The sequence below is a fragment of the Danio rerio genome, chromosome 5 (assembly GCF_049306965.1).
Source record: "Danio rerio strain Tuebingen ecotype United States chromosome 5, GRCz12tu, whole genome shotgun sequence".
Lineage (NCBI taxonomy): Eukaryota > Metazoa > Chordata > Actinopteri > Cypriniformes > Danionidae > Danio > Danio rerio.
In genome coordinates, this window is record NC_133180.1 from 75,911,560 (window position 1) to 75,932,445 (window position 20,886).

General features: G+C 40.5%; 1 protein-coding gene and 1 long non-coding RNA gene across 3 annotated transcripts; one reads left to right on the top strand and one right to left on the bottom strand.

Annotated features, from left to right (window-relative positions):
• Positions 1-1,649: 1,649 nt before the first annotated feature.
• Positions 1,650-19,070, bottom strand: fktn (fukutin). Of its 2 annotated transcripts, XM_021475968.3 has the most exons (11): positions 18,952-19,061; positions 17,510-17,664; positions 16,362-16,418; positions 15,804-16,004; positions 10,590-10,867; positions 8,445-8,577; positions 7,768-7,897; positions 6,517-6,650; positions 6,319-6,443; positions 5,761-5,879; positions 1,650-2,684 (listed from the first exon to the last, which is right to left on the bottom strand). In XM_021475968.3, the coding sequence occupies exons 2-10, from the start codon at positions 17,609-17,611 to the stop codon at positions 5,783-5,785; spliced, it is 1,257 nt and encodes a 418-aa protein (XP_021331643.1). In that variant the 5' UTR covers positions 17,612-17,664; positions 18,952-19,061; the 3' UTR covers positions 1,650-2,684; positions 5,761-5,782.
• LOC141385690 (uncharacterized) lies at positions 6,655-16,783 on the top strand. Its single transcript, XR_012406553.1, has 3 exons — positions 6,655-11,596; positions 12,189-12,545; positions 14,768-16,783. It is a non-coding gene; the product is annotated as an uncharacterized lncRNA (long non-coding RNA).
• Positions 19,071-20,886: the final 1,816 nt, after the last annotated feature.

The window sequence follows — 20,886 nt, forward strand, 5'->3', positions numbered from 1 at the left end:
AATTATGATTAATAAATGCTGTACAAGTGTTGTTCATGATTAGTTCATGTTAGTAAATGCATTAACTAATAAACCTTTTTGTAAAGTGTTACCATTTAAATAATATATGGAGTATTTATACATTTGACGTCACAATTACTAGCCCCTCTGTAAAAATTGTCCCCTGGTTTGTTTTTTTTCAGCACATTTCTAATCGTAATAGTTTTAATAACTCATTTCTAATCTCTGATTTCTTTTTATTGTCATGATGACAGTAAATAATAGTTGATTAGATATTTATCAAGACACTAATATTCAGCTTAAAGTGACATTTGAAGGATTAACTAGGTTAATTAGGGTTTAATAAGGGTAATTAGGCAAGTCATTGTAAAACAGTGGTTTGTTCTGTAGCCCAGTGATTCTCAAAGTGGGGGTCGGGACCCCCCCAAGGTGTTTCGGGACAATGAAGGGGGGTCGCCTGGTGATTTCCAAAAATCTTTATTTTTATTAAACCATAAGAATTACCATATTTTATGCATAACCTACTGAAGAGAAAAAAAAAAGTTGTTTATAGTTACTATATAGTTCCTATAGTAGCTTATAGTTACTAGTTCTATGGGATTGTGACCCCTGGCATAATGACATTATATTAAAGACACAGCAATAGCTTCAGATGCAGCAGATTGATTTTATAACACCAGGTTAAACTTATATCATCACTCTTCAGACCCTTTATCTCCAGATACCTTTTTGCTGCTTTAATTATTATTTGTATCTTTTCTGTTCCTCTTTCTGTTTGGGCAGTGCAGTTAATTACTTCTACCATGAAGAGTACAACATTTTTCTTGCTTACTAACGCCAAATCCTCTGATGACCTACTTTCACCAATTCTTTCTTCTCCTTCATTTTTCTTACCTAAATCCAATCTTACCGTTTCATTTGACTTCCTCTTTCCCCTCACTACCTTTACTGCTTCAGCGTAAGTTAGATTGTTTTTTTCTTTTTCCTGCTGAACCTCCACTGCCCTTTTTGTTGCCTCACAACCTCCATATGCAGCATTATGTCCTCCTCCACAGTTGCAACATTTCACCTCCACTCCTCCTTCACACTTTCCCATTTACAGCACTGACATACATTAAAAAAAAGTTAAACGAAGAATAGACTTGGGTCTATTTGGTGTGCTATTGCAAGGTTTCTGTATTTATAACCACCTCAGAGGATATTGGGGGTCGCGAGTCACTGGCATTGTTATTTTGGGGGTCGTGGGCTGAAAAGTTTGGGGACCTCTGCTGTAGAAGACAATCCAAAACAAATATTGCTTAAAGGGGCTAATAATTTTGTCCTTAAAATGGTGTTTAAAAAATTAAAAACTCATTTTATTCTAGCTAAAATAAAACAAATCAGACTTTCTCCAGGAGAAAAAATATTATCACACATACTGTGAACATTTCCTGTATCTGTGTTAGACATCCTTTGGGATATATTTGAAAAAGATTGGGGCTAATAATTCTGACTTCAACTGTATTTTAATAGTTTGTTTTATGTTTAATATGTTTTAATTGTTATTATTGTGCTCCTGTTCAGTCATTGCCTTTGTATGTTCATTGTTATACAGCTTGACATTTTTAAAAAATACTATAAAAAAAACACAAAAATAAGTCCAAACAGCCTTCAAGTTCACATATTTGTTTAATATTAAATATATACTGAAATATTATTAGCCATAACGGTATACAATGATTTATGTATACGTTATAAACTCAAGCATACACGACATCTGTTTATTTTTAGCATGATTAGCATTATTCACAGTCATAAAAATGAAAACACATAGCTTATAAATAAGAATACTCTATAAACGGCATTGAAGTGGTTTATCTTAAAAAAAAAAAAAAGGTACATAGTTCAACCAAAATTAAAATGCTGTCATTATTTACGTGTTTAAAACCTTAATGGGTTTCTTTCTGCTCAACACAAAAGAATATACTTTGTAAAATGATGGAAGCCTGTAACCATTGACTTCCATAGCATTTGTTTTTTCTACTCTACCATGATAGTCAATGGTTACCGGTTTTCAACATTCTTCAAAATATCTTCTTTTGTGTTCAACAGAAGACAGACGCTCATTTATTCATTTTTCCTTCAGCTTAGTCCCTTTAGTGTTCAGGGGTCACCACAGCGGAATGAACCACCAACTATTCCAGCATATGTTTTACGCAGTGGAAGCCCTTCCGGTACTGGGAAACACTCATACACACACACTATGGCCAAAATAGTTTATTCAATTCCCCTATAGCGAATGTGTGGGGAAACCCGGAGGAAACCACCGCTATTATGGGGAGAACATGCAAACTCCACACTGAGCCACTGTGTCACCAGAAAGAAACTCATAAAGATTTATAAAGACTTTTGAGAGTGAAGTAAATATTCATTTTTGGGTGAACTATCCTGTTAATGTGCGCTACTAAAACACTACAACTCCCATGATGCTTCAGTAAACTTGAATGACGTCATCCCATTCCCTCAAGGGCCAGACGCCGTTCTCCTGGACGTTAAACGGAGAGGTTTTCCAGTCCCAGGTTTTGACAGGAATGTTCCAGTCAGGTCCGTAGTTTGCCCTCACATAATCCTCCGTGTCACAAGGAACCTGAACCTTCAGCTCCAGAAACTCCGTCCAGCACAGGCTGAAGCGTGGAAACACATACCTGCCAGAAACAACAAACAAGTCTTTAAATGAAGAAACACAGGAACAGGTTAATAGGTGAGCTACAGTGACAAAGGAGAAGATGAATCCAAATCCTCAGGGGTGTCCAAAGTCGGTCCTGGAGGGCCGGTGTCCTGCTGACTTTAGCTCCAACTTGCTTCAACACACCTGCCTGGAAGTTTCTAGTATACCTAGTAAGAGCTTGATTAGCTGGTTCAGGTGTGTTTGATTAGGGTTGAAGCTAAACTCTCCAGGACACCGGCACTCCAGCACCGAGTGTGGACACCCCTGCTTTTGATAAAAGTGTTGTTGAGTGTGTTTGTCATTAGGTTAAAGGACACCTTCATTCATTCATTTTCCTTTGGCTTAGTTTATTCATCAGGGTCACCACTGAGGAACGAACCGCCAACTTATCCAGCATATGTTTTACACAATGGATGCCCTTTCAGCTGCAACCCAGTACTGGGAATGGATTCAGCAGTGGTAAAACACATCTGTTTAATGCTTTGCTGCTGTACCCATGCATGTAGGCTCAATGTAGTTACACAGCACCTGAAAATAGCGCCTAGCTAGGTGACTAGGCCTAGATCAGACATGTCAAACTCAGGCCCTGGCCCAGGAGATGATTTCAAAGATGTACTACATCGTTATATAGCGCACGTACCGCTAAAGGTGCCTACACATTGAACGCGTCAATCGCTGGGTGGCGTCAGCTCAGCCATTCATTGTGTACACAATTCCGCGCTGAGTCCGCGCAGAGCGTCGCGCAAGGGTGGCGTTTGACTCCCAATTTAAAACATTTTTAATTCGAGCGTCAAAACGCTGCGACGACATCTATGCGCGGCCAAAGGAGAGCAGCCGGTGCCGCGGGCGGGAGTTTCCAATGTGCGAAGAGATGTTTTGAGCTGCGTGAGGAAATTTGTCTTTTTATGAAAAGCAAAGGGAAAGACACAACAGAGTTCAGGGATGAAAAGGTTCAATGTGAGCTTGCATTTCTTTGTGACATCATGAACGACACGCTCAATCTGAAGCTTCAGGGGCGCGCACGTCATCACAGACATGTACAACGCCGTGAGGGCTTTTAGAACCAAGTTGCACTTGTGGGAGAGTCAGATGCAGCAGGGAAACCTGGCTCATATTTTGTGCTGCCAAGTCATAAAAGAGCAGACCGCTACCGACGTGATGCAGGGGCGCCCCCAAGGGGTGGCCAGGGGTGGTATTATTAACTTAAATGTACTTATGTAAATTCCCAATGTTTCTATAGATAAATAAATAACATGCAGCAACTAAATTATTGTTGGTGCCACCAACCTAGCTGATTCACTGCCCCTCTCTTCCCCAGTGGCGGATTTGGGCAATTTGCCAAATGCCAGGGCGGCGTCACAAGTATCTTGCTGGGGCTGGGCGGCACGCGGAGATGATGCAACAAAAAGCATCCCCTAGTAAAAGCATTAGGATACCATTTACTTTATGCAAGTGTGTTAACTTAGAGGGGCAATCCCAGAATAAAGACATTAAGGGCCGTTCACATCTTTTACACGCGTTCTCTATGTGCAACAGAAACAACGCTGGTGAAAGCAAACTGACGCATGCGCGCAGAAAACCATTCCCGTGCGGCTCATGCACTCGTGTGTGAATCCCAGTTGTTTACATGCAAGCTGATAAAAAACGCGCCGCTCATGCGCCGTGAAACCGGAGTAAGCCTTTTGTGAAGAGGTGTCAGCACGCAGTGAGTTTTGAAAGTCGACAAAACTAAAGTTTATATAATATGATGATGATAATACTTTCACTAAGCATGGCTATAAAGCAGTAAGGAGGGATGAAGAGTCAGGGAGGTAAGACTTCATAACAGATAATTCTATGAAACACATATTTTTGTATTCTATAGACTTGTCGTAACTAATATTCATGCAAAAGGTTTCCTAAGTGATCTTAGCATATCACTCTGTTACATTGTTTTCCAGTAACATTTAGGATTGATGTCTGTTATTTATTTAGAATAATAATTGTATAATAATCTTAATATTAATTGTATTTATTTAGAATGAATGTAAATACATTTTTATTTTTATTGAAAAATAAATGTAACTATTTAAGGAGGGTGGGTATATGGGGTGGTTCGCCCTGGGTGTCATAAAGTAGAACCACCACTGCCCTCCCTGATTGTCGTTGACAGCACAAACACACACATCTTCAATCGACAGTAATGGCTATGTAATATTTACTTTTAGGTACATCAATAGAAGAAGCTGCATTAATAAAATGGCTCAAAAAGGGATATAGATAAATGATTTTATTAGGGTCTGTATAGTGATTGTGTGTATATAGTAATGCCTTTTGTTCAGTTTGTTCATTTGTTTGTTTTATCATTTAACTCATTAATCTCAATTAATTTTAGACATGGCATATACTGTATGCTGTATAATAAATGTAAGTGAAAAACAACTGAAAAGTTATTTCTATATATGAGAAGTGTTTTTAAACTAAATATACATTTTTATTTGGTTTGCACATGTACTTGCTGAATTATTTCAAGGAATAAATTGCGATATTTTAAGACAATATAATTAAATGAATTAAAGTCACATTATTTAATTGACCAGAAACAAAAATATAACATTACACTGAATTCATTATTTTTTGTGTGCCACCCCAAGATTTGGTGTGGCCTCTTCTAGCCACCCCTATGAAAATATTCTGGGGGCGCCACTGACGTGATGCCTTTTCACAGTTCGCTGAAAAACTCATTCTACTTGGAGCTGAGTTTGCCCGACGATGTGTTGACTTTGAAGCCCAAAAATGTAGATTTGAACTTTTTAGCAACACCTTTACGTTTGATGTGAATAACGCACCAAGCAATCTCCAAAATGGAGCTTATTGAGCTGCAGTGTCATGACACGCTCAAGTCAAAATATGACTGTCGGTGCTGCGCAATTTCCACCTTACCTCCCTGACACGCTGCCCGAACTCCGTGCCCAAGCTGCGCAAATGCTCTCTATGTTCAGGAGCACATATCTGTGCAAGCTACTGTTTTCGTTAATAAAGATGAACAAAACACCACATAGGAGTCGTCTCACCGATGAACACCTTCATTCAGTCCTAAGGATTTCCTCTGCGCAGAGCCTGACTCCAGAAATTGATGCACTTGCATGTAAAAAGCGATGCCAAGTGGCTTGGACCCATGTGCATCATCAGACTAAATGAACAGTGAAAAAAACTAAAATTAATAAATATTATTTTATTTACTGATGGCATGGTCTGTTCAAAGTTGAAAGAGATTTTTTCAGGTGTTGGCCTTGATGGTCTTTGATGAAAAGATTTAGGTTACAATTAAAATGAATAAAGTTAAAGATATAGAAGCCTGATATTTTATTCAGTTTTTGTTTTTATTATTTTCTTAAAACTGTTCTTATTCCAGTATTTAAGCAAAATTCAATTGTAATATATTAGGATGGTTAATACAGTAGTTTACTGTATCTTAAAGATAATAAAAATATAAATAAATTAATAATAAAAATTTGGCCCTCGACAATGTTCTTTTTTTTTTTATTTGGCCCTCTGTGAATTTGAGTTTGACACCCCTGGCCTAGATAATATCAGTATGGTTTTGATTTCATGTGGACTTAAATACTCACTTGAACTTCCTGCCACTCTTTGCCTGCGTGCCTCCATTCCAGACCACGTCACCGTCATCGTAAAAGAAGAAGATGTCCAGTTTCACATCATTCCCTTGGAAGGAGAGCTCCAGACTGTCCTCTACCTGAAATTCAAGCCAATACGGATCGATTTAGAGACAAATAAATAAACAAACATCACTACTAAATGAACCGTACCTTCCCGAACTTGTGTTTGAGAGGGAGTCCAGCCTTCTGAAACGCCGGGATGATGTCAGGCCTGTAATCTTTAATCCAAATGCCCACATCAACGTCTTTACTGTAGGGAATGATATTGCATTGCCTGTACCAACCTGAGGAAGAGGAGGATGAGGAGAAGAGTTACTCAGTTTAATCAACCAATAACAAGAGCAACAGATCCCATTGCATGCAATAGCATGTTCATTCATTCATTCATTTTGCTTAGTCCCTTATTTATCAGGTGTGCCACAGCGGAATGAACCACCAACTATTCCATCATATGTATTACACAGCGGATGCCCTTCCAGCCACAACCCAGCACTGGGACCCACACCAACACGTGGAGAACATGCAAACTCCACACAGAAATGCCAACTAGCCCAGCTGGGACTCAAACCAGCGATCTTCTTGCTGTGAGGTGACAGTGCTAACCACTGAGCCACCGTGCCGGCGTAGAATAAAGTCAATATTATAAAAATCTCGCTCAAAACGAGAAGGACTGTCCCTATGAGTCAAACCAGTGAGTTTGGTTGGTGCTGTTAAAGCCGCGCTCTGCTGTTTCAGACGCTGGAATATTTTAACAAGGAGTTAAATGAAGCTGAGGAGAGAGTTAGTAAATAGCAAATGTTGGTTATTGTTACTCATTAAGTACCTTCAAACGGACAAATCAAAGGAACAGTCTGTATTTTTGGGGGAGATATGTTCACTCGACAGAGTTAAACAGGTGAATTTGACCATTTTAAAATCCATTCAGCTGATCTCTGTGTCTAGTGGAAGCACTTTTAGCTTAGCTTAGCATAAATCATTGAATCGGATTAGACCATTAGCATCTCGCTTAAAAATGTAATAATAATAATATTAATAATGTTTCCTATTTAAAACTGGACAATTCTGCAGTTACACTGTGAACTAAAACTGATGAAATGTTGATATTATCTAGGCCTAGTCACCTAGCTGGGGACTATTTTCAGGTGTATCTACATTGCACCTACAGCAGCAAAGCTCCTTTATTAATCCTGAGAGCATTAAGAGTTAAGCAGGTGAATTTTTCCCCAGTTTTGAATCCATTTATCTGAGCTCTGGGTCTAACGTGAGCACTTTTAGCTTAGCTTAGCATAAATCATTGAATCGGATTAGACCGTTAGCAAAACTGATGAAATGTTGATATTATCTAGGCCTAGTCACCAAGCTTTTTGACAGATCAAATGATTTTTTTTTAGAGTTTCTCACCCAGACAAGTTCCACTGCTGAGCCAAAAAGGCACTCTGAGCGTGAAGAGGACTCTGGACGCGAGATGAAGCAGACTTTTAGCCCTCATCCTGAAGTCCACGGCCTCCGGAGAGGTGTCTTCTGGATACAGCTGCACAACATTATATTCACAAGCACAACTGAACAGACATGCAATGCGTAAATAAGAAAAAAGCAGGCAGATTGAGGTCTTTAAAGATCCATTAAAATTAAAATGACCTTTTTTTAGATGTTAGTATCAGTATTGTTAGTTTTAAGGATATCTATACGCTAGCGTTTAGATGATATGAAACCGATATTAACATGTAAAGCTTGCGGTTTGTAACTTCAGCCTAAATGGATCAACATTTTTATTTATACTTTAGTTTCTCATTAAATCTTCTGACCAATCAGATGCTCTCTAGTATCTGATATGCCCTGCCCCCTTCAAGACACTTCTCATTTGATGCGCTTAAGCTCAACCACTCTCACTGGCAGAGCTGTGAGAAAGCAAAACACTCTTGGTTGCTGTTTGTTAAAGGGGGAGGAGCTACTCTATGCCCCGCCCTCTCTTTTGTTTCGGTTGAAATTGCGTCAAACATCGAACATAAAAAAGCACATTTCAAAGCACTTCAAGGGGCTTTTTGGTTGTGTTTATATTGACACACAGCAGTCAGTACCTGGAAGAAAGCCTTTGCTTCTCTGCTGCGACACTCCAGAAAGTGACTGCTGGAGTACTCATGGAGGAAACCGGAGAAGTTTTTGGGAATCCTCACATTAAGTCCATCAAGAGTGGTGAGGATGAGCTCCGGCCTGAGGAAGACATGAACATAAACAAACTAAATAATCATTCATTCATTTTCCTTCAGCTTAGTCCCTTTATTTATCAGGGTTTACCACAGCGGAATGAACCGCCAACTAATCCAGGATATGTTTTACGCAGTGGATGCCCTTCCAGCCGCAACCCAGTTCTGGGAAACACCCATACACACTTATTCACACACACACTTTAGCTTGTTCAATTCACCTATATAAGTGTTTGGACTGGGATGGAAACTCTCTCTTTGGCTCTCGGCGAAGGCGGTTGCACTTTTTTTCCTCTCCCTCCCATATCTCTCCTGGCTCCTCGTCTCATCTTATACTATCTCTGAGGCTCTCCTTGCCCTGCTCTCCAAACAATAAGGAATTTTGGATTTGATCAACTGGTCTCTGAACGCAATTGACACCATCTTCTCAATGAGAAGTTTGGGTTCGGGGGAACCCAACTGTCCTGCGGGGACGTTCACTGCTGGATGCATGATGGACGGGTGGGAGAAGTGGTGCGTCATGTGCCTGGCCGCTCTGTCCCTGGAGGATATTGAAGATCTCTATTTATTTGGAACTTTGATAACAGGGTTTTTGCTGATGGGTTTAGACAGGGCTATCAACAGGGCTTAATTTCTGCCGGAACACGCCGGATCCAGATCCGGCACCTCTGAAATCTGATCCGGCACCACATATTACTGATCCCAGTCCTCAACCGCCTTCGTCCACTGCTCACTTTCAGTTTCTTCTGCGAACCCCAACCTTCTTCACTTTCGTCAGCGACAAATCTCTTCGCTCTTCACTTTCGTCCGCGACACCCCTCCACCATCCAACGCCCCGTCATCTCACCACCCCAAACCCAGACTTCTTGCTGTGAGGCGCAAGTGCTAACCAATGACTGTAAAAAATATGGAGGACGCGACAGCCCCTTTTCCCACTGAACGCCTTGAGGGCAAAACGCCTGCTTGACGGGCACAAACTGTCGCAAAAGACTGCTGAAATTGGAGCCTTGACATGCGCAGAAGGACTGTCTGATGGAGCCAGAGGAGGAGCCGCGAAAATGAGTCGAGCTTCCAACCAAACGCTTTATGTAAAATCAACTACGCCCCCCGAACTTCTCAGCATGCGTTTGCTGTCATATCAACACAAATGGATGTAATAACGTTAACAAATATGAGGGTTTTATATATTCAATCGCGCCAGCTCCGGGCCGCAGCGCATAACCTACTCGCGGCGTCGCGGGCTGATTCCGGGTCGCATGCGGCAGCGCCGGCTCGCTCGGCCGCCGCATCTGGCTCGATTGACTCGGGCTGGAATCGGGCAGTGAGTCCAGGCATCCGGAGTAGGTCCAGCAGAGGTAGTCAGTCTGAGGGGTAAGTCTCCGGCAGGCGAGAATCTAGCCGGAACTGGCCCGAGTGTATTTTGCTATCTGGGTGGTTAGGCGTGTATCAGCAAACTAATAAAGCCCGAAAAAAGCCCTGACCTCAGCGAATAAACAGTGTTCCACCAGGATCATGTATGTCAGAAACTATAGTTTACTGCTGAACTCATTTTGTCATGGTAAAATAACACAGAAATCGAATAATAACACTTCAGTCTCCTGCCGAAGCTCAGACGCGCTGCTTTGAGAAACTGTCAATCACAGCTGTCAATCACGATGACACGCCCAGCATTAAATTACTGCTAAAAACAAACTGTTTACAAAAATGAAGATCTGCACCTATTTCAGCACAATAACCAGTGAATTAATCCACCAGAACTATCTTTCGGGACATTTTATTGCAAGTGTAATACATTTTTTTATTTGGGCTCAAGTCTCCTTCATTAACACGGAGGAGGTGGGCTTTATGACTTGTACTGCAGCCAGCCCCCAGGGGGCGATCTAACTGCCGAGACCTTCTCTCAAACGCAGGCTTGCGGCACACTTGGTGCTAACCAATTTTTCACTTGGACGAATAACATGCTTCTGAACTTTTACATTTCTTTACATCGGTGTGTGGTTTATAGACTGATGCCGTCACCTGTCATAAGCCCCAGCGTGATGACCGTAGTCCAGTTTCCCGAAGGGTGCGAAAGTCCTGTCCAAACTGGCGGTGAGTCTGAGCGGGCCGTGCCAGAGATACTTCCCGCTGCGCTCGTACAGCACGACCACATGCACCACACGGCCGTTAAAGCGGAACAGGAAGTGCAGCGGGATTTCTTTCGCCGTCAGATCATCCGTGCTGATCAGCCGAGGGTCTTTCCCATGAATCTCCAGCAGCTCCAGACCGCGCTCAGAGGCTGCGTCCAGCAGAGCCGCCTGCACACAAACACACAACTATCAGCCGTCTGTCAGTCTGTTGGAAGATTAATAGAGATGTTGAAAGATCTGGATTTAACACTGCGAACATACAAAAACACGAGAGAAACGGCAATTAAGATCACATTATCAAATTCAGATTTGAAGTCCGCATGAAATCAAAACTGACCATGTTGGTTTTGTTTTGCTAGTTTTGTGCTAAACAATTCATCGGTGTATGTCATTATGAAAACAACAATAGTTTGCCCTTGTAATCCTTGATTGAAATCAGAAAACGCACTTCCTGTTTGCTTCAGTTAAATTCTCACGTTAGGTCTGTCTGAGATATTGGCTAATGTGGGGGAAAACTAATTTATTTTTATTACTTTTGTGTCTTTATTTTTGGTTAGAAAAAACGCTTAAACTAACAACAGATTAATCAGTCATTTCCTTTTGTATGATACCATATATTAACCAAACATACTTCTTCCTTACTGTGTTGCATACTTCTTAAGCCGCCTCTCCACTGCACATTTGGACATGTTGGAATACGCCCCCTTGTGGCAGCCGCACAGTATTTTCAGTGTTGTCGTGCACCACAGGGGGGAAGCTGATTCTCACGCTGTCCGAAATAAAGGAGTGCAAAAGCAAGAGCCTTTATTCTTTGTGCGGTTACATGGTTTAATGGATGAATGAATACTAGAAACTCATAGAGCGCTAAAATATTGGAGGGAATGTGGAGACAACATTGTAATGTAATGCAAGGTGTATTTATATAGCGCATTTATTGTGTATGGCCATACACCCAAAGCGCTTCACAATCATGAGGGGGGGTCTCTCCACACCACCACCAGTGTGCAGCATCCACTTGGATGATGACGGCTGCCACAGGACAACGGCGCCAGTGCGCTCACCACACACCAGCTATTGGAGGAGTGTAGAGACAGTGATAGAGCCAATTCGGTGGAAGGGGATGATTGGGAGGCCATGATTGTAAGGGCCGATTGAGGGACTTTGGACAGGACACCGGGGTTACACCCCTGCTCTTTCACAAGAAGTGCCATGGGATTTTTAATGACCACAGAGAGTCAGGACCTCGGTTTAACGTCTCATCCGAAAGACGGCGCCCACTGACAGTGTAGTGTCCCCTTCACTTTTACTGGGGCGTTAGGACTCACACAGACCACAGGTTGAGCGCCCCCTGCTGGCCTCACTAACATCACTTCCAACAGCAACCTAGTGTTCCCTAGTGGTCTCCCATCCAGGTACTGACCAGGCTCAGCCCTGCTTAGCTTCAGTGAGTAACCGGTCTTGGGCTGCAGGGTGACATGGCTGTGGCCAGACAACATTAAAAATGTGCATTTTTATGACTTTCTTACTTACATTTATGAACTGAAAAGCTTTTTTTTGTAATATAGACTTTTAATAATTAAAAAAAAAACCTAATAAACTCCTATATTCTCATCTGGCGTGCACGGCTTTGCTTGGACAACACTGGAATACATCATATCCGGTCGGCAGGTCGCTTATGGTCTAGTCGCAGGAGTTCACATATTTTAACAGATCCGCAGCTCAATTCGAATCCGAATTTTCCAAATACGGCAATGATCGGAACTCAACGCAGCTCCCGGACTGCTCTCCATTGGAAATGAATGACTTCCGGTCTGTCGTTTGTACAGAATGCTGATATTTTCTTACAGTAGTTCTTATATACACCTGGGAAAATAGTAACTTTTTTTAAACTATATATATATATATATATATATATATATATATATATATATATATATATATAGTCGCTGATGACCCGTTTTTCCATGGCCTGCAAAGACTTTGGGCTGACCATCAGTTTGAAAAAAACAAATGTCTTGAGCCAGGACACTGCCACTCCACCAACCATCACAGTAGATGATTACCAGCTCGATGTCGTCCACCAGTTCACGTACTTGGGCTCCACCATCACCGATAACCTCTCCCTGGATGCTGAACTTGACAGGAGGATCGGGAAGGCAGCCTCTACTCTAGCCCGCCTGACAACCCGAGTGTGGACAAACCATAGGCTGACAACTGCAACAAAGATGGCAGTGTACAACGCTTGCGTCATCAGCACTCTGCTGTATGGGAGTGAGACATGGACCACCTATGCAAGACAGGAGAGGAGACTGAACACCTTCCACCTAAGAGGTCTGCGTCGCATTCTGGGCATTACCTGGCAGGACAAAGTCTCCAACGTCAAAGTCTTGACTCGAGCCGGCCTTCCCAGCATGTATACCATGCTCCGACAACGTCGCCTGCGCTGGCTTGGCCATGTGTGCCGTATGGAGGATGGGAGAATCCCAAAGGATATCCTTTACGGAGAACTCTCATCTGGGAAGAGAACAACAGGACGCCCATTTCTGAGATTTAAAGATGTTGTGAAGAGGGACATGAAGGCCCTTGACATAAACACCAAGTCCTGGGAAGACCTCGCAGCAGACCGCCTGAAATGGAGGTGCACCCTGACCAAACAGCTCAAGTCAGGTGAGAAGAACATGATGCGTGCGTCAGAGGACAAGCGAGTTCACCGAAAGGTGCAGAGCGTCAGCCAGGGAGCCACCTATCAATGCGACTGCTGTGGTAAAAAATGCCTCTCCCGTATTGGTCTCTTCAGCCACCAACGACGCTGTCTTAGACAATCAGTCATGCCTCAATATAAGAGCTAGGATACGTCATCCATGGTCAACACTGACCGACGGAGGCCTACGTATATATATATATATATATATATATATATATAAATGTAATGTGTTGTCATGTTTTTATGTTAATATTCCTTGCACGTGTAACATGTTTACAAAATTCACTTACCTCTAAGCTGCTACTTTGCACTTTGCACTTTTGCCATACTGCACCTAATTGCACTACAATAAATACCTCAACTTGGTCATATTCTGGAACAATAGGATATATGGTAACTGTTCACAGTTTATTAGTGTCTATTGTTTAATTTATCTTGTACTATATTAGTTAAATGTTTAGTTTATGTCTAGTGTGTGTCATATTTTTATTTTTATTTATTTTTTTTTTAATTGCACATTGAAGTATGGGAGAAACGCAATTTCAGTCTACTGTGTAATGTTGCATGGTTTGATTGACAATAAAGTTGACTTGACTTGACTATACACACACACACACACACACACACACACACACACACACACACACACACACACACACATATATATATAATATAATAACACATATATAAGTTAAAAATATATATATATATTATTAAAACTTGCAATCTGCACTGCGAAATGAAAGTACAAAGACTGCCACCTGGTGGTGCAAAGAGAAAACTTATTGATATGAACTTTTTAGATCGCTTTAGAACAATTTGTGTATAATAGAAATGCACAATATGTGACTTTTTTTAAAAGCAATAACACATTTATGCAGTCATAAACATGTTTTGACAGTTAATATGACGGTGACTTGATGCTTCACAAAAGTTGCAGACGCCTTTACCAATATGAAAATGCTTTTGTAAACATTCAGTTATTCTTTACACCGATTAAAAAACGGCTACTGTAATAAAGAAAATCTTTTCTAAATGTAGAACTAAATACATGATGATACTCTTGACACATGAAAGTGTAAAGCCTGCAGCTCACAACAAATGTGGAAGGTTATTGGGTGTAATATTTCACAAACCATTTACTGCTAATTTGATGTAATTTTGCTCACATTAATAATTGAATATTAATCAGATGATGTCATTACGCTGCTGTGCCGTCAGCCAATCGTTGCATTGCTGATCATGATTTCGAGGATCGATAGATCTGTCCTTCATAACACACGCAGCGATCTCAGATCAGTTTATCCAGACATTCTAATCTGATTCACGAGCTTCTTTGAAGAACCAAATTAGCGAGAGATCAGTTATCAAGATTAAAAGATCCAGGATCTGCCAAATCATCTAAGATCATTTAAGCGAGGTACAAAGAACGGACCCCAGGAGAAGTCTGTTAGGCTTTAATTACTCTCTAAAAACCCTTTTCCCCAATATTTCTGAATGAAACGCCCACTTTACTGCATCCAATCAGCTCGCAGTAGAAAAAAAATCTTTATGTATCTCTATACAGCGAGGGAAATAAGTATTGAACACGTCACCATTTTTCTCTGAAAACATATTTCTAAAGATGCTGTTGACTTCAAATTACCACTGGATGTTGGTAACAACCAAAGAAATCCAGATATGCAAAGAAAACAAATCTAATTAGCTTACAAATTAAGTTATGTTAATAAAATGAATTGACATAGAAAAAGAGGTATTAAACACATGAAGAAAGGGAGGTGTATTCTGGCAGGGAAAGCCCAGACAGCAGCTGAAATCTCTCAGCAAGCCTCTGCTCTTCCTCAGTGTAAATGAATATCAGCTGCTTCAGTCCAACATCTACATTAGCAGGAGGATGCAGATGACACCAGGGTGGACATTTCAGCACAGCCAAGGAGACTCTCAGATGCTTTCAGAGAAAGAAAATCAAGCTGTAGAATGGCCCAGCCAATCACCTGATCCGAATCCAATTAAACATACAAAATAAAGCTCAGATTTGATAGACGAGACCCACAGAAGCATCAAGATTTTAACACTCTGTTGAAGTCTGTGAGAAACTCACACCTGAGAAATGCATGATGACACATGAGATGCGTCTTTAAGCTTTTATATAAAGTATTAAACACATTTCAGTAGTTCAGCTCTTTCTCCTTCTGTCATTTCAGTGCTATCACACACAACTCATTATTTAGATTTGCTTAGTTTTATTTTAATGTTTGTATTGTTTGTTTTTTTTCCAAAATCTGCCTCAATTCCATGTCAACAGCAGCTTTAGAAAGTGTTCACATTGCGATATCGATGCTGAAACCATATCTTGTGCAGCCCTACTTCAGAGAAAAATGACCGCATGGATTTGCTCACGTCATATTTCCAGAGGTTTCCTAGCAGGGCGAAGCTGGTGAAGTCTCTGTGTGTGCAGAGGAAGCTGCAGTGCGGATCCTTCAGCTGACTGTCCCGGTACAGAACGGCATCCTGGGACAGCAGAGCCAGAGAGACCGTGTCCACCAGAAACACCGGCAGCTTAAACTTGTGGACCAGGCCCAGAAACCTCTTCAGCAGATGCTGGAATAAACACAAACACACATCTGATTATTTATTTACTTTATTTACTCGCTGACATTATCTTCAGCAGGTGAAACTCTAACAGCGCACGGCTGCTTCTCACTAAGGGCTGTTTATGCTAATGGCACTAGTGGGCGGGGCTTTCCCCCTCTGATGACACGTACAAAGGGAGAATGTCAACCAAAGTGTTTCTGCAGGCGGTTTATATCAAGTCTGATGATAATACATAGAAATAATTAATTTTTACCATTAGAGGATGGCTATATTTAGAAACTGTTGCCACACAATTGTGTCCAAACTCCTTTTAAAAGTGATTTCTGCATAATAGGTCCCCTTTAAATTTCACTTTAGACTTACCCAATGTGCCTCTTTCCCAGACAGATATCCTTTATTATTCAAGACGTTAAAGCCATTCTGCAGTCGGAGAAAGAACATTATTTAAGTGCAGCACTAATCAATACACTGCAATAATGAGAAATACAGACTAATGGAACTTATACAAACAATGCAAGTGCAATATGCTAAAATATACAACTACTTGTCAGTTGTATATTTTGGTCAGACATATAAAAGGATTACTTAGGCACATCAGCTCAAAAACAGAGAATGGCCCTGAAGCGCACAGCATAAGGTGAGAGATGACAGCTGTCTGTGCTATCTGGGGCTGCTTATTGATCATGAATGTATTGTTTTCACTTCTGCGGCATGGAAACACAGCGGCTCATTCGGCAACTGTTTGATATGTGAATATAATTCAGTAAAAAGAATGCTAGAACCGTATGAGCACCGGCAAGAGCTTTCACTATAACTTGTACATGTGTCATATATGAATCATATGAAAAATATGAAAATGTACAATGTTCAATTCTCAGCTCGGGTCTCCAAAATACTGTGTATTTAAGTGTTAATAACTTTAGTACAGTAAAATAAAAACCAAAGCGATGCATATGTGCATAAAATATAGATTCTACACTTTCAAACGAAACCACTTAATGGGGTCTAGTGCAATGCTAGCCCTTTAAATCTGAAAGCGAAAGTCGATGACAGAGTTTTAATGGTTAATAATATAATTCCTGAAGAGTATTCTGTGCAAACTCTGACTAAATGGAATCATATTAGCAGCCGATGACTATCAAACAACATTGTTTACAGTCAGTTGAATAGTGCTGATGCTGTTTTGAAGTCACACTTGCATGTGATTCCAGACCGAATATTTAAAGTACCATGGTAAACAATATAGGAAGCATGTCATAAGTTGTCACTGAATGAATGTGCGAATATAAAACCAACTTTACCATAGTAAATTGCAACCCCCCCCCGTAATTTGCACATGATAAAAACCATTATAGCCTGGTATTTACAGCAATGTATGTGCTCCCACAGTGGAAGCAATATTAGAGCATTACAGAACAAATATTCTATCCTGAAGGTCGAAATAGCCTATTATAATAATAATGAATTTTATTCATCCAAGAGGAGTGAAATGTTGAAGGTTTTCTCTTCACCTTTGCAGCAGACAGTCTGTAGTTGTAGAGCTGGAAGAGCAGAAACACAGAGCTGACTGCGATGAGGAGGGTCAACACAAACGTCCTGTTTAATCTGGCCATTAGAGCGATCCGACACACACAGCAGCCTCATATCTGTGCCCAGAAAAACGCATCTGAAAACACACACAAACACATGATGTAGGACATACAATCACCGGCCACTTTATTAGGTACACCTGTCCAACTGCTGAATGCAAATTTCTAATCGGCCAATCACATGGCAGCAACTCAATGCATTTAGGCATGGTCAAGACGATCTGCAGCAGTTCAAACTGAGCATCAGAATGGAGAAGAAAGGCGATTTAAGTGACTTTGAATGTGGCATGATTGTTGGTGCTAGCCAGTGTTTACGCACTCTGTAGAATAACAGATAATGGTCGGACATTGAGGAAATATCCAGTGAGCGGTAGTTTTGTTGGTGCTAATGCCTTGTTGATGGTCAGAGGAGAATGGCCAAACTGGTTCCAGCTGATTCCAGGCAACAGTAACTCAAATAAGCACTCGCTACAGCCGAGGTCTGCAGAAGAGCATCTCTGAACACACAACACATCCAACCTTGAGGCAGATGGGCTACAGCAGCAGAAGACCACACCGGGTGCCGCTCCTGTCAGCTAAGAACCGGAAACTGAGGCTACAATTCACACAGACTCACCAAAACTGGACAATAGAAGATTGGGGAAAATATTGCCTGCTCTGATGAGTCTCCATTTCTGCTGACACATTCGGATGGTCGGGTCAGAATTTGGTGTCAACAACATGAAAGCATGGATCCATCCTGCCTTGTATCAGCGGTTCGGATAATGGTGAAGTATAATGGTGTGGGAGAGAGTTTCTTAACACAATTTGGGCTCATTAGTACCAATTGAGCATGGTGTCAACACCACAGCCTACCTGAGTATTGTTGCTGACCATGTCCATCCCTTTATGAGCACAGTGTCTCCATCTTCTGATGGCTACTTCCAGCAGGATAACACACCATGTCATAAAGCGTGAATCATCTCAGACTGATTTATTGAACACGACAATGAGTTCACTGTACTCAAATGGCCTCCACAGTCACCAGAACTCAATCCAATAGAGCAGCTTTGGGATGTGGTGGAACGGGAGATTCACATCATGGATATGCAGCCGACAAATCTGCAGCAACTGCATGATGCTATCATGTCAATATGGAGCAAAATCTCTGAGGAATATTTCCAGCACCTTTTTAAATCTATGCCACGAAGGATTAAGGCAGTTCTGAAGGCAAAAGGGGGTCCAACCTGGCACTAGTGAGGTGTACCTAATAAAGTGGCCGGTGAGTGTATACATAACGTTTAAGAATATTAGCACACTCTGCACTCGTATAATTTAGCGTACGTATAACAAATAGCACACAATTAATTGCTTTTCCAACTTACCAGGAGCAGGAAAACGGAGAATACTCGTTTAATTCTGGTCATTTATACATTTCTGTTTATGTTCTCCCAGATTCACCGCACGCCGTCTGGTACGGTGGGCGAGATTGGACAAGCGATCTGCTAAAACGCGTTGCGCAAGTAGACTTCATAATGGAGAGAAGCGAGACTCAAAAAGCGTACGGTAGCCACACGCAAGAACTACGCCAACACGAGGAGAACATGTAAAACTCCACACAGAAATGACAAATCGACCCAGCCAGGGCACGAACCAGTTGCTGTGAGGCGACAGCACTACCTACTGCACCACTTTACCAAGTAATTTTAATGAATTATTTTTATTATTCAATTACTCTACCTACTGTTAGGACTTGGAAAACGATGAAACACTGTTTATTTCAATTGCATCTTTAATGTATTCATAAACTGTTTATTAGATTTTTATGGAGAAACACTCCTACTGCACGATCAACTCAATCTAACATTATTTACTTTCCGAATACAGATATTAAGCCATCATGGTGAAATTGTTATCCTATCGCAACATACACACACTGTACAACCCAACAATCAACTTTATCAAGTGAAATGAGTGTAGTTAACTCAAAATTGACAGAAAGTTAATTCAACTCATCTGAAAAGAGTTTTGAACTCAGTGTTGAAGGTAATGAGTTAATAAATACCTCATTACTTCAATTTAAATGGAGTAAGTTCACAGTACTCATATAGATTAGTTGTTTAACTCAAATGGTTTTTAGCAATCGGTTTCCTCAAACGGTTTGAGTTGCCTTAACTTATTTGGTTTTACAGTACTCAGTTGCTTTGATTGTCTTAATTTATTAGGTTTTGCTGTGCTCAAATAGCTTCTTTACTCAAATGGATTAAGTTCACAGCACTCATTAGGGTTAGTTTTCGAACTTAAATGGTTTGTTGCAATCGGTTTCCCCAAATGGTTTGAGTTACCTTACCTTTTTAGGTTTTGCAGTGTATATACAGTTTAAGTCAAAATTATTAGCCCCCCTTTGCATTTTTTTCTTTTTTAAATATTTCCCAAATGATGTTTAACAGATTCAGGAAATTTTCACAGTATGTCTGATAATATTTTTTCTTCTGGAGAAAGTCTTATTTGTTTTATTTCGGCTAGAATAAAAGCAGATTTGAATTTTTTAAAAGCCATTTTAAGGTCAATATTATTAACCCCTTTAAGCTATATTTTTCTCGATAGTCCACAGAACAAATCATCATTATACAATGACTTGCCTAATAACCCTAACCTGCCTAGTTAACCTAATTAACCTAGTTAAGCCTTTAAATGTCACTTTAAGCTGTATAGAAGTGTCTTGAAGAATATCTAGTCAAATATTATTTACTGTCATCATGGCAAAGATAAAATAAATCAGTTATTAGAGATGAGTTATTAAAACTATTATGATTCGAAATGTGTTGAAAATTAATTCAGGGGGGCTAATAATTCTGAATACAACTATATATATATATATATATATATATATATATATATATATATATATATATATATATATATATATATATATATATATATATATATATTGCAGGATAAATAAATATTGAAATGTTAGATTTCTCCAATATCATTCAGCTTTCATTTACAGCGGGGAAAATAAATATTTAACACGTCACCCTTTTTGCAGAAAACATATTTCCAAAGGTCCCGTTGACTTGAAATTTTCACCAGATGTTGGTAACAGCCAAACAAAATTCATATTCGAAAAAAAAATCTAAGCAGTTTACAAATGAAGTTATGCGTGAAGTATTGAACACATGAAGAAACTGAGGTGTAGTCCGGCAGGGAAAGCCCAGACAGCAGCTGAAATCTCTTAGTAGTTCTTCAGCAAGCCTCTGCTCTTCCTCAGTGTAAATGAATAGCAGCCGCTTCAGTCCAACATCTACATTAGCAGG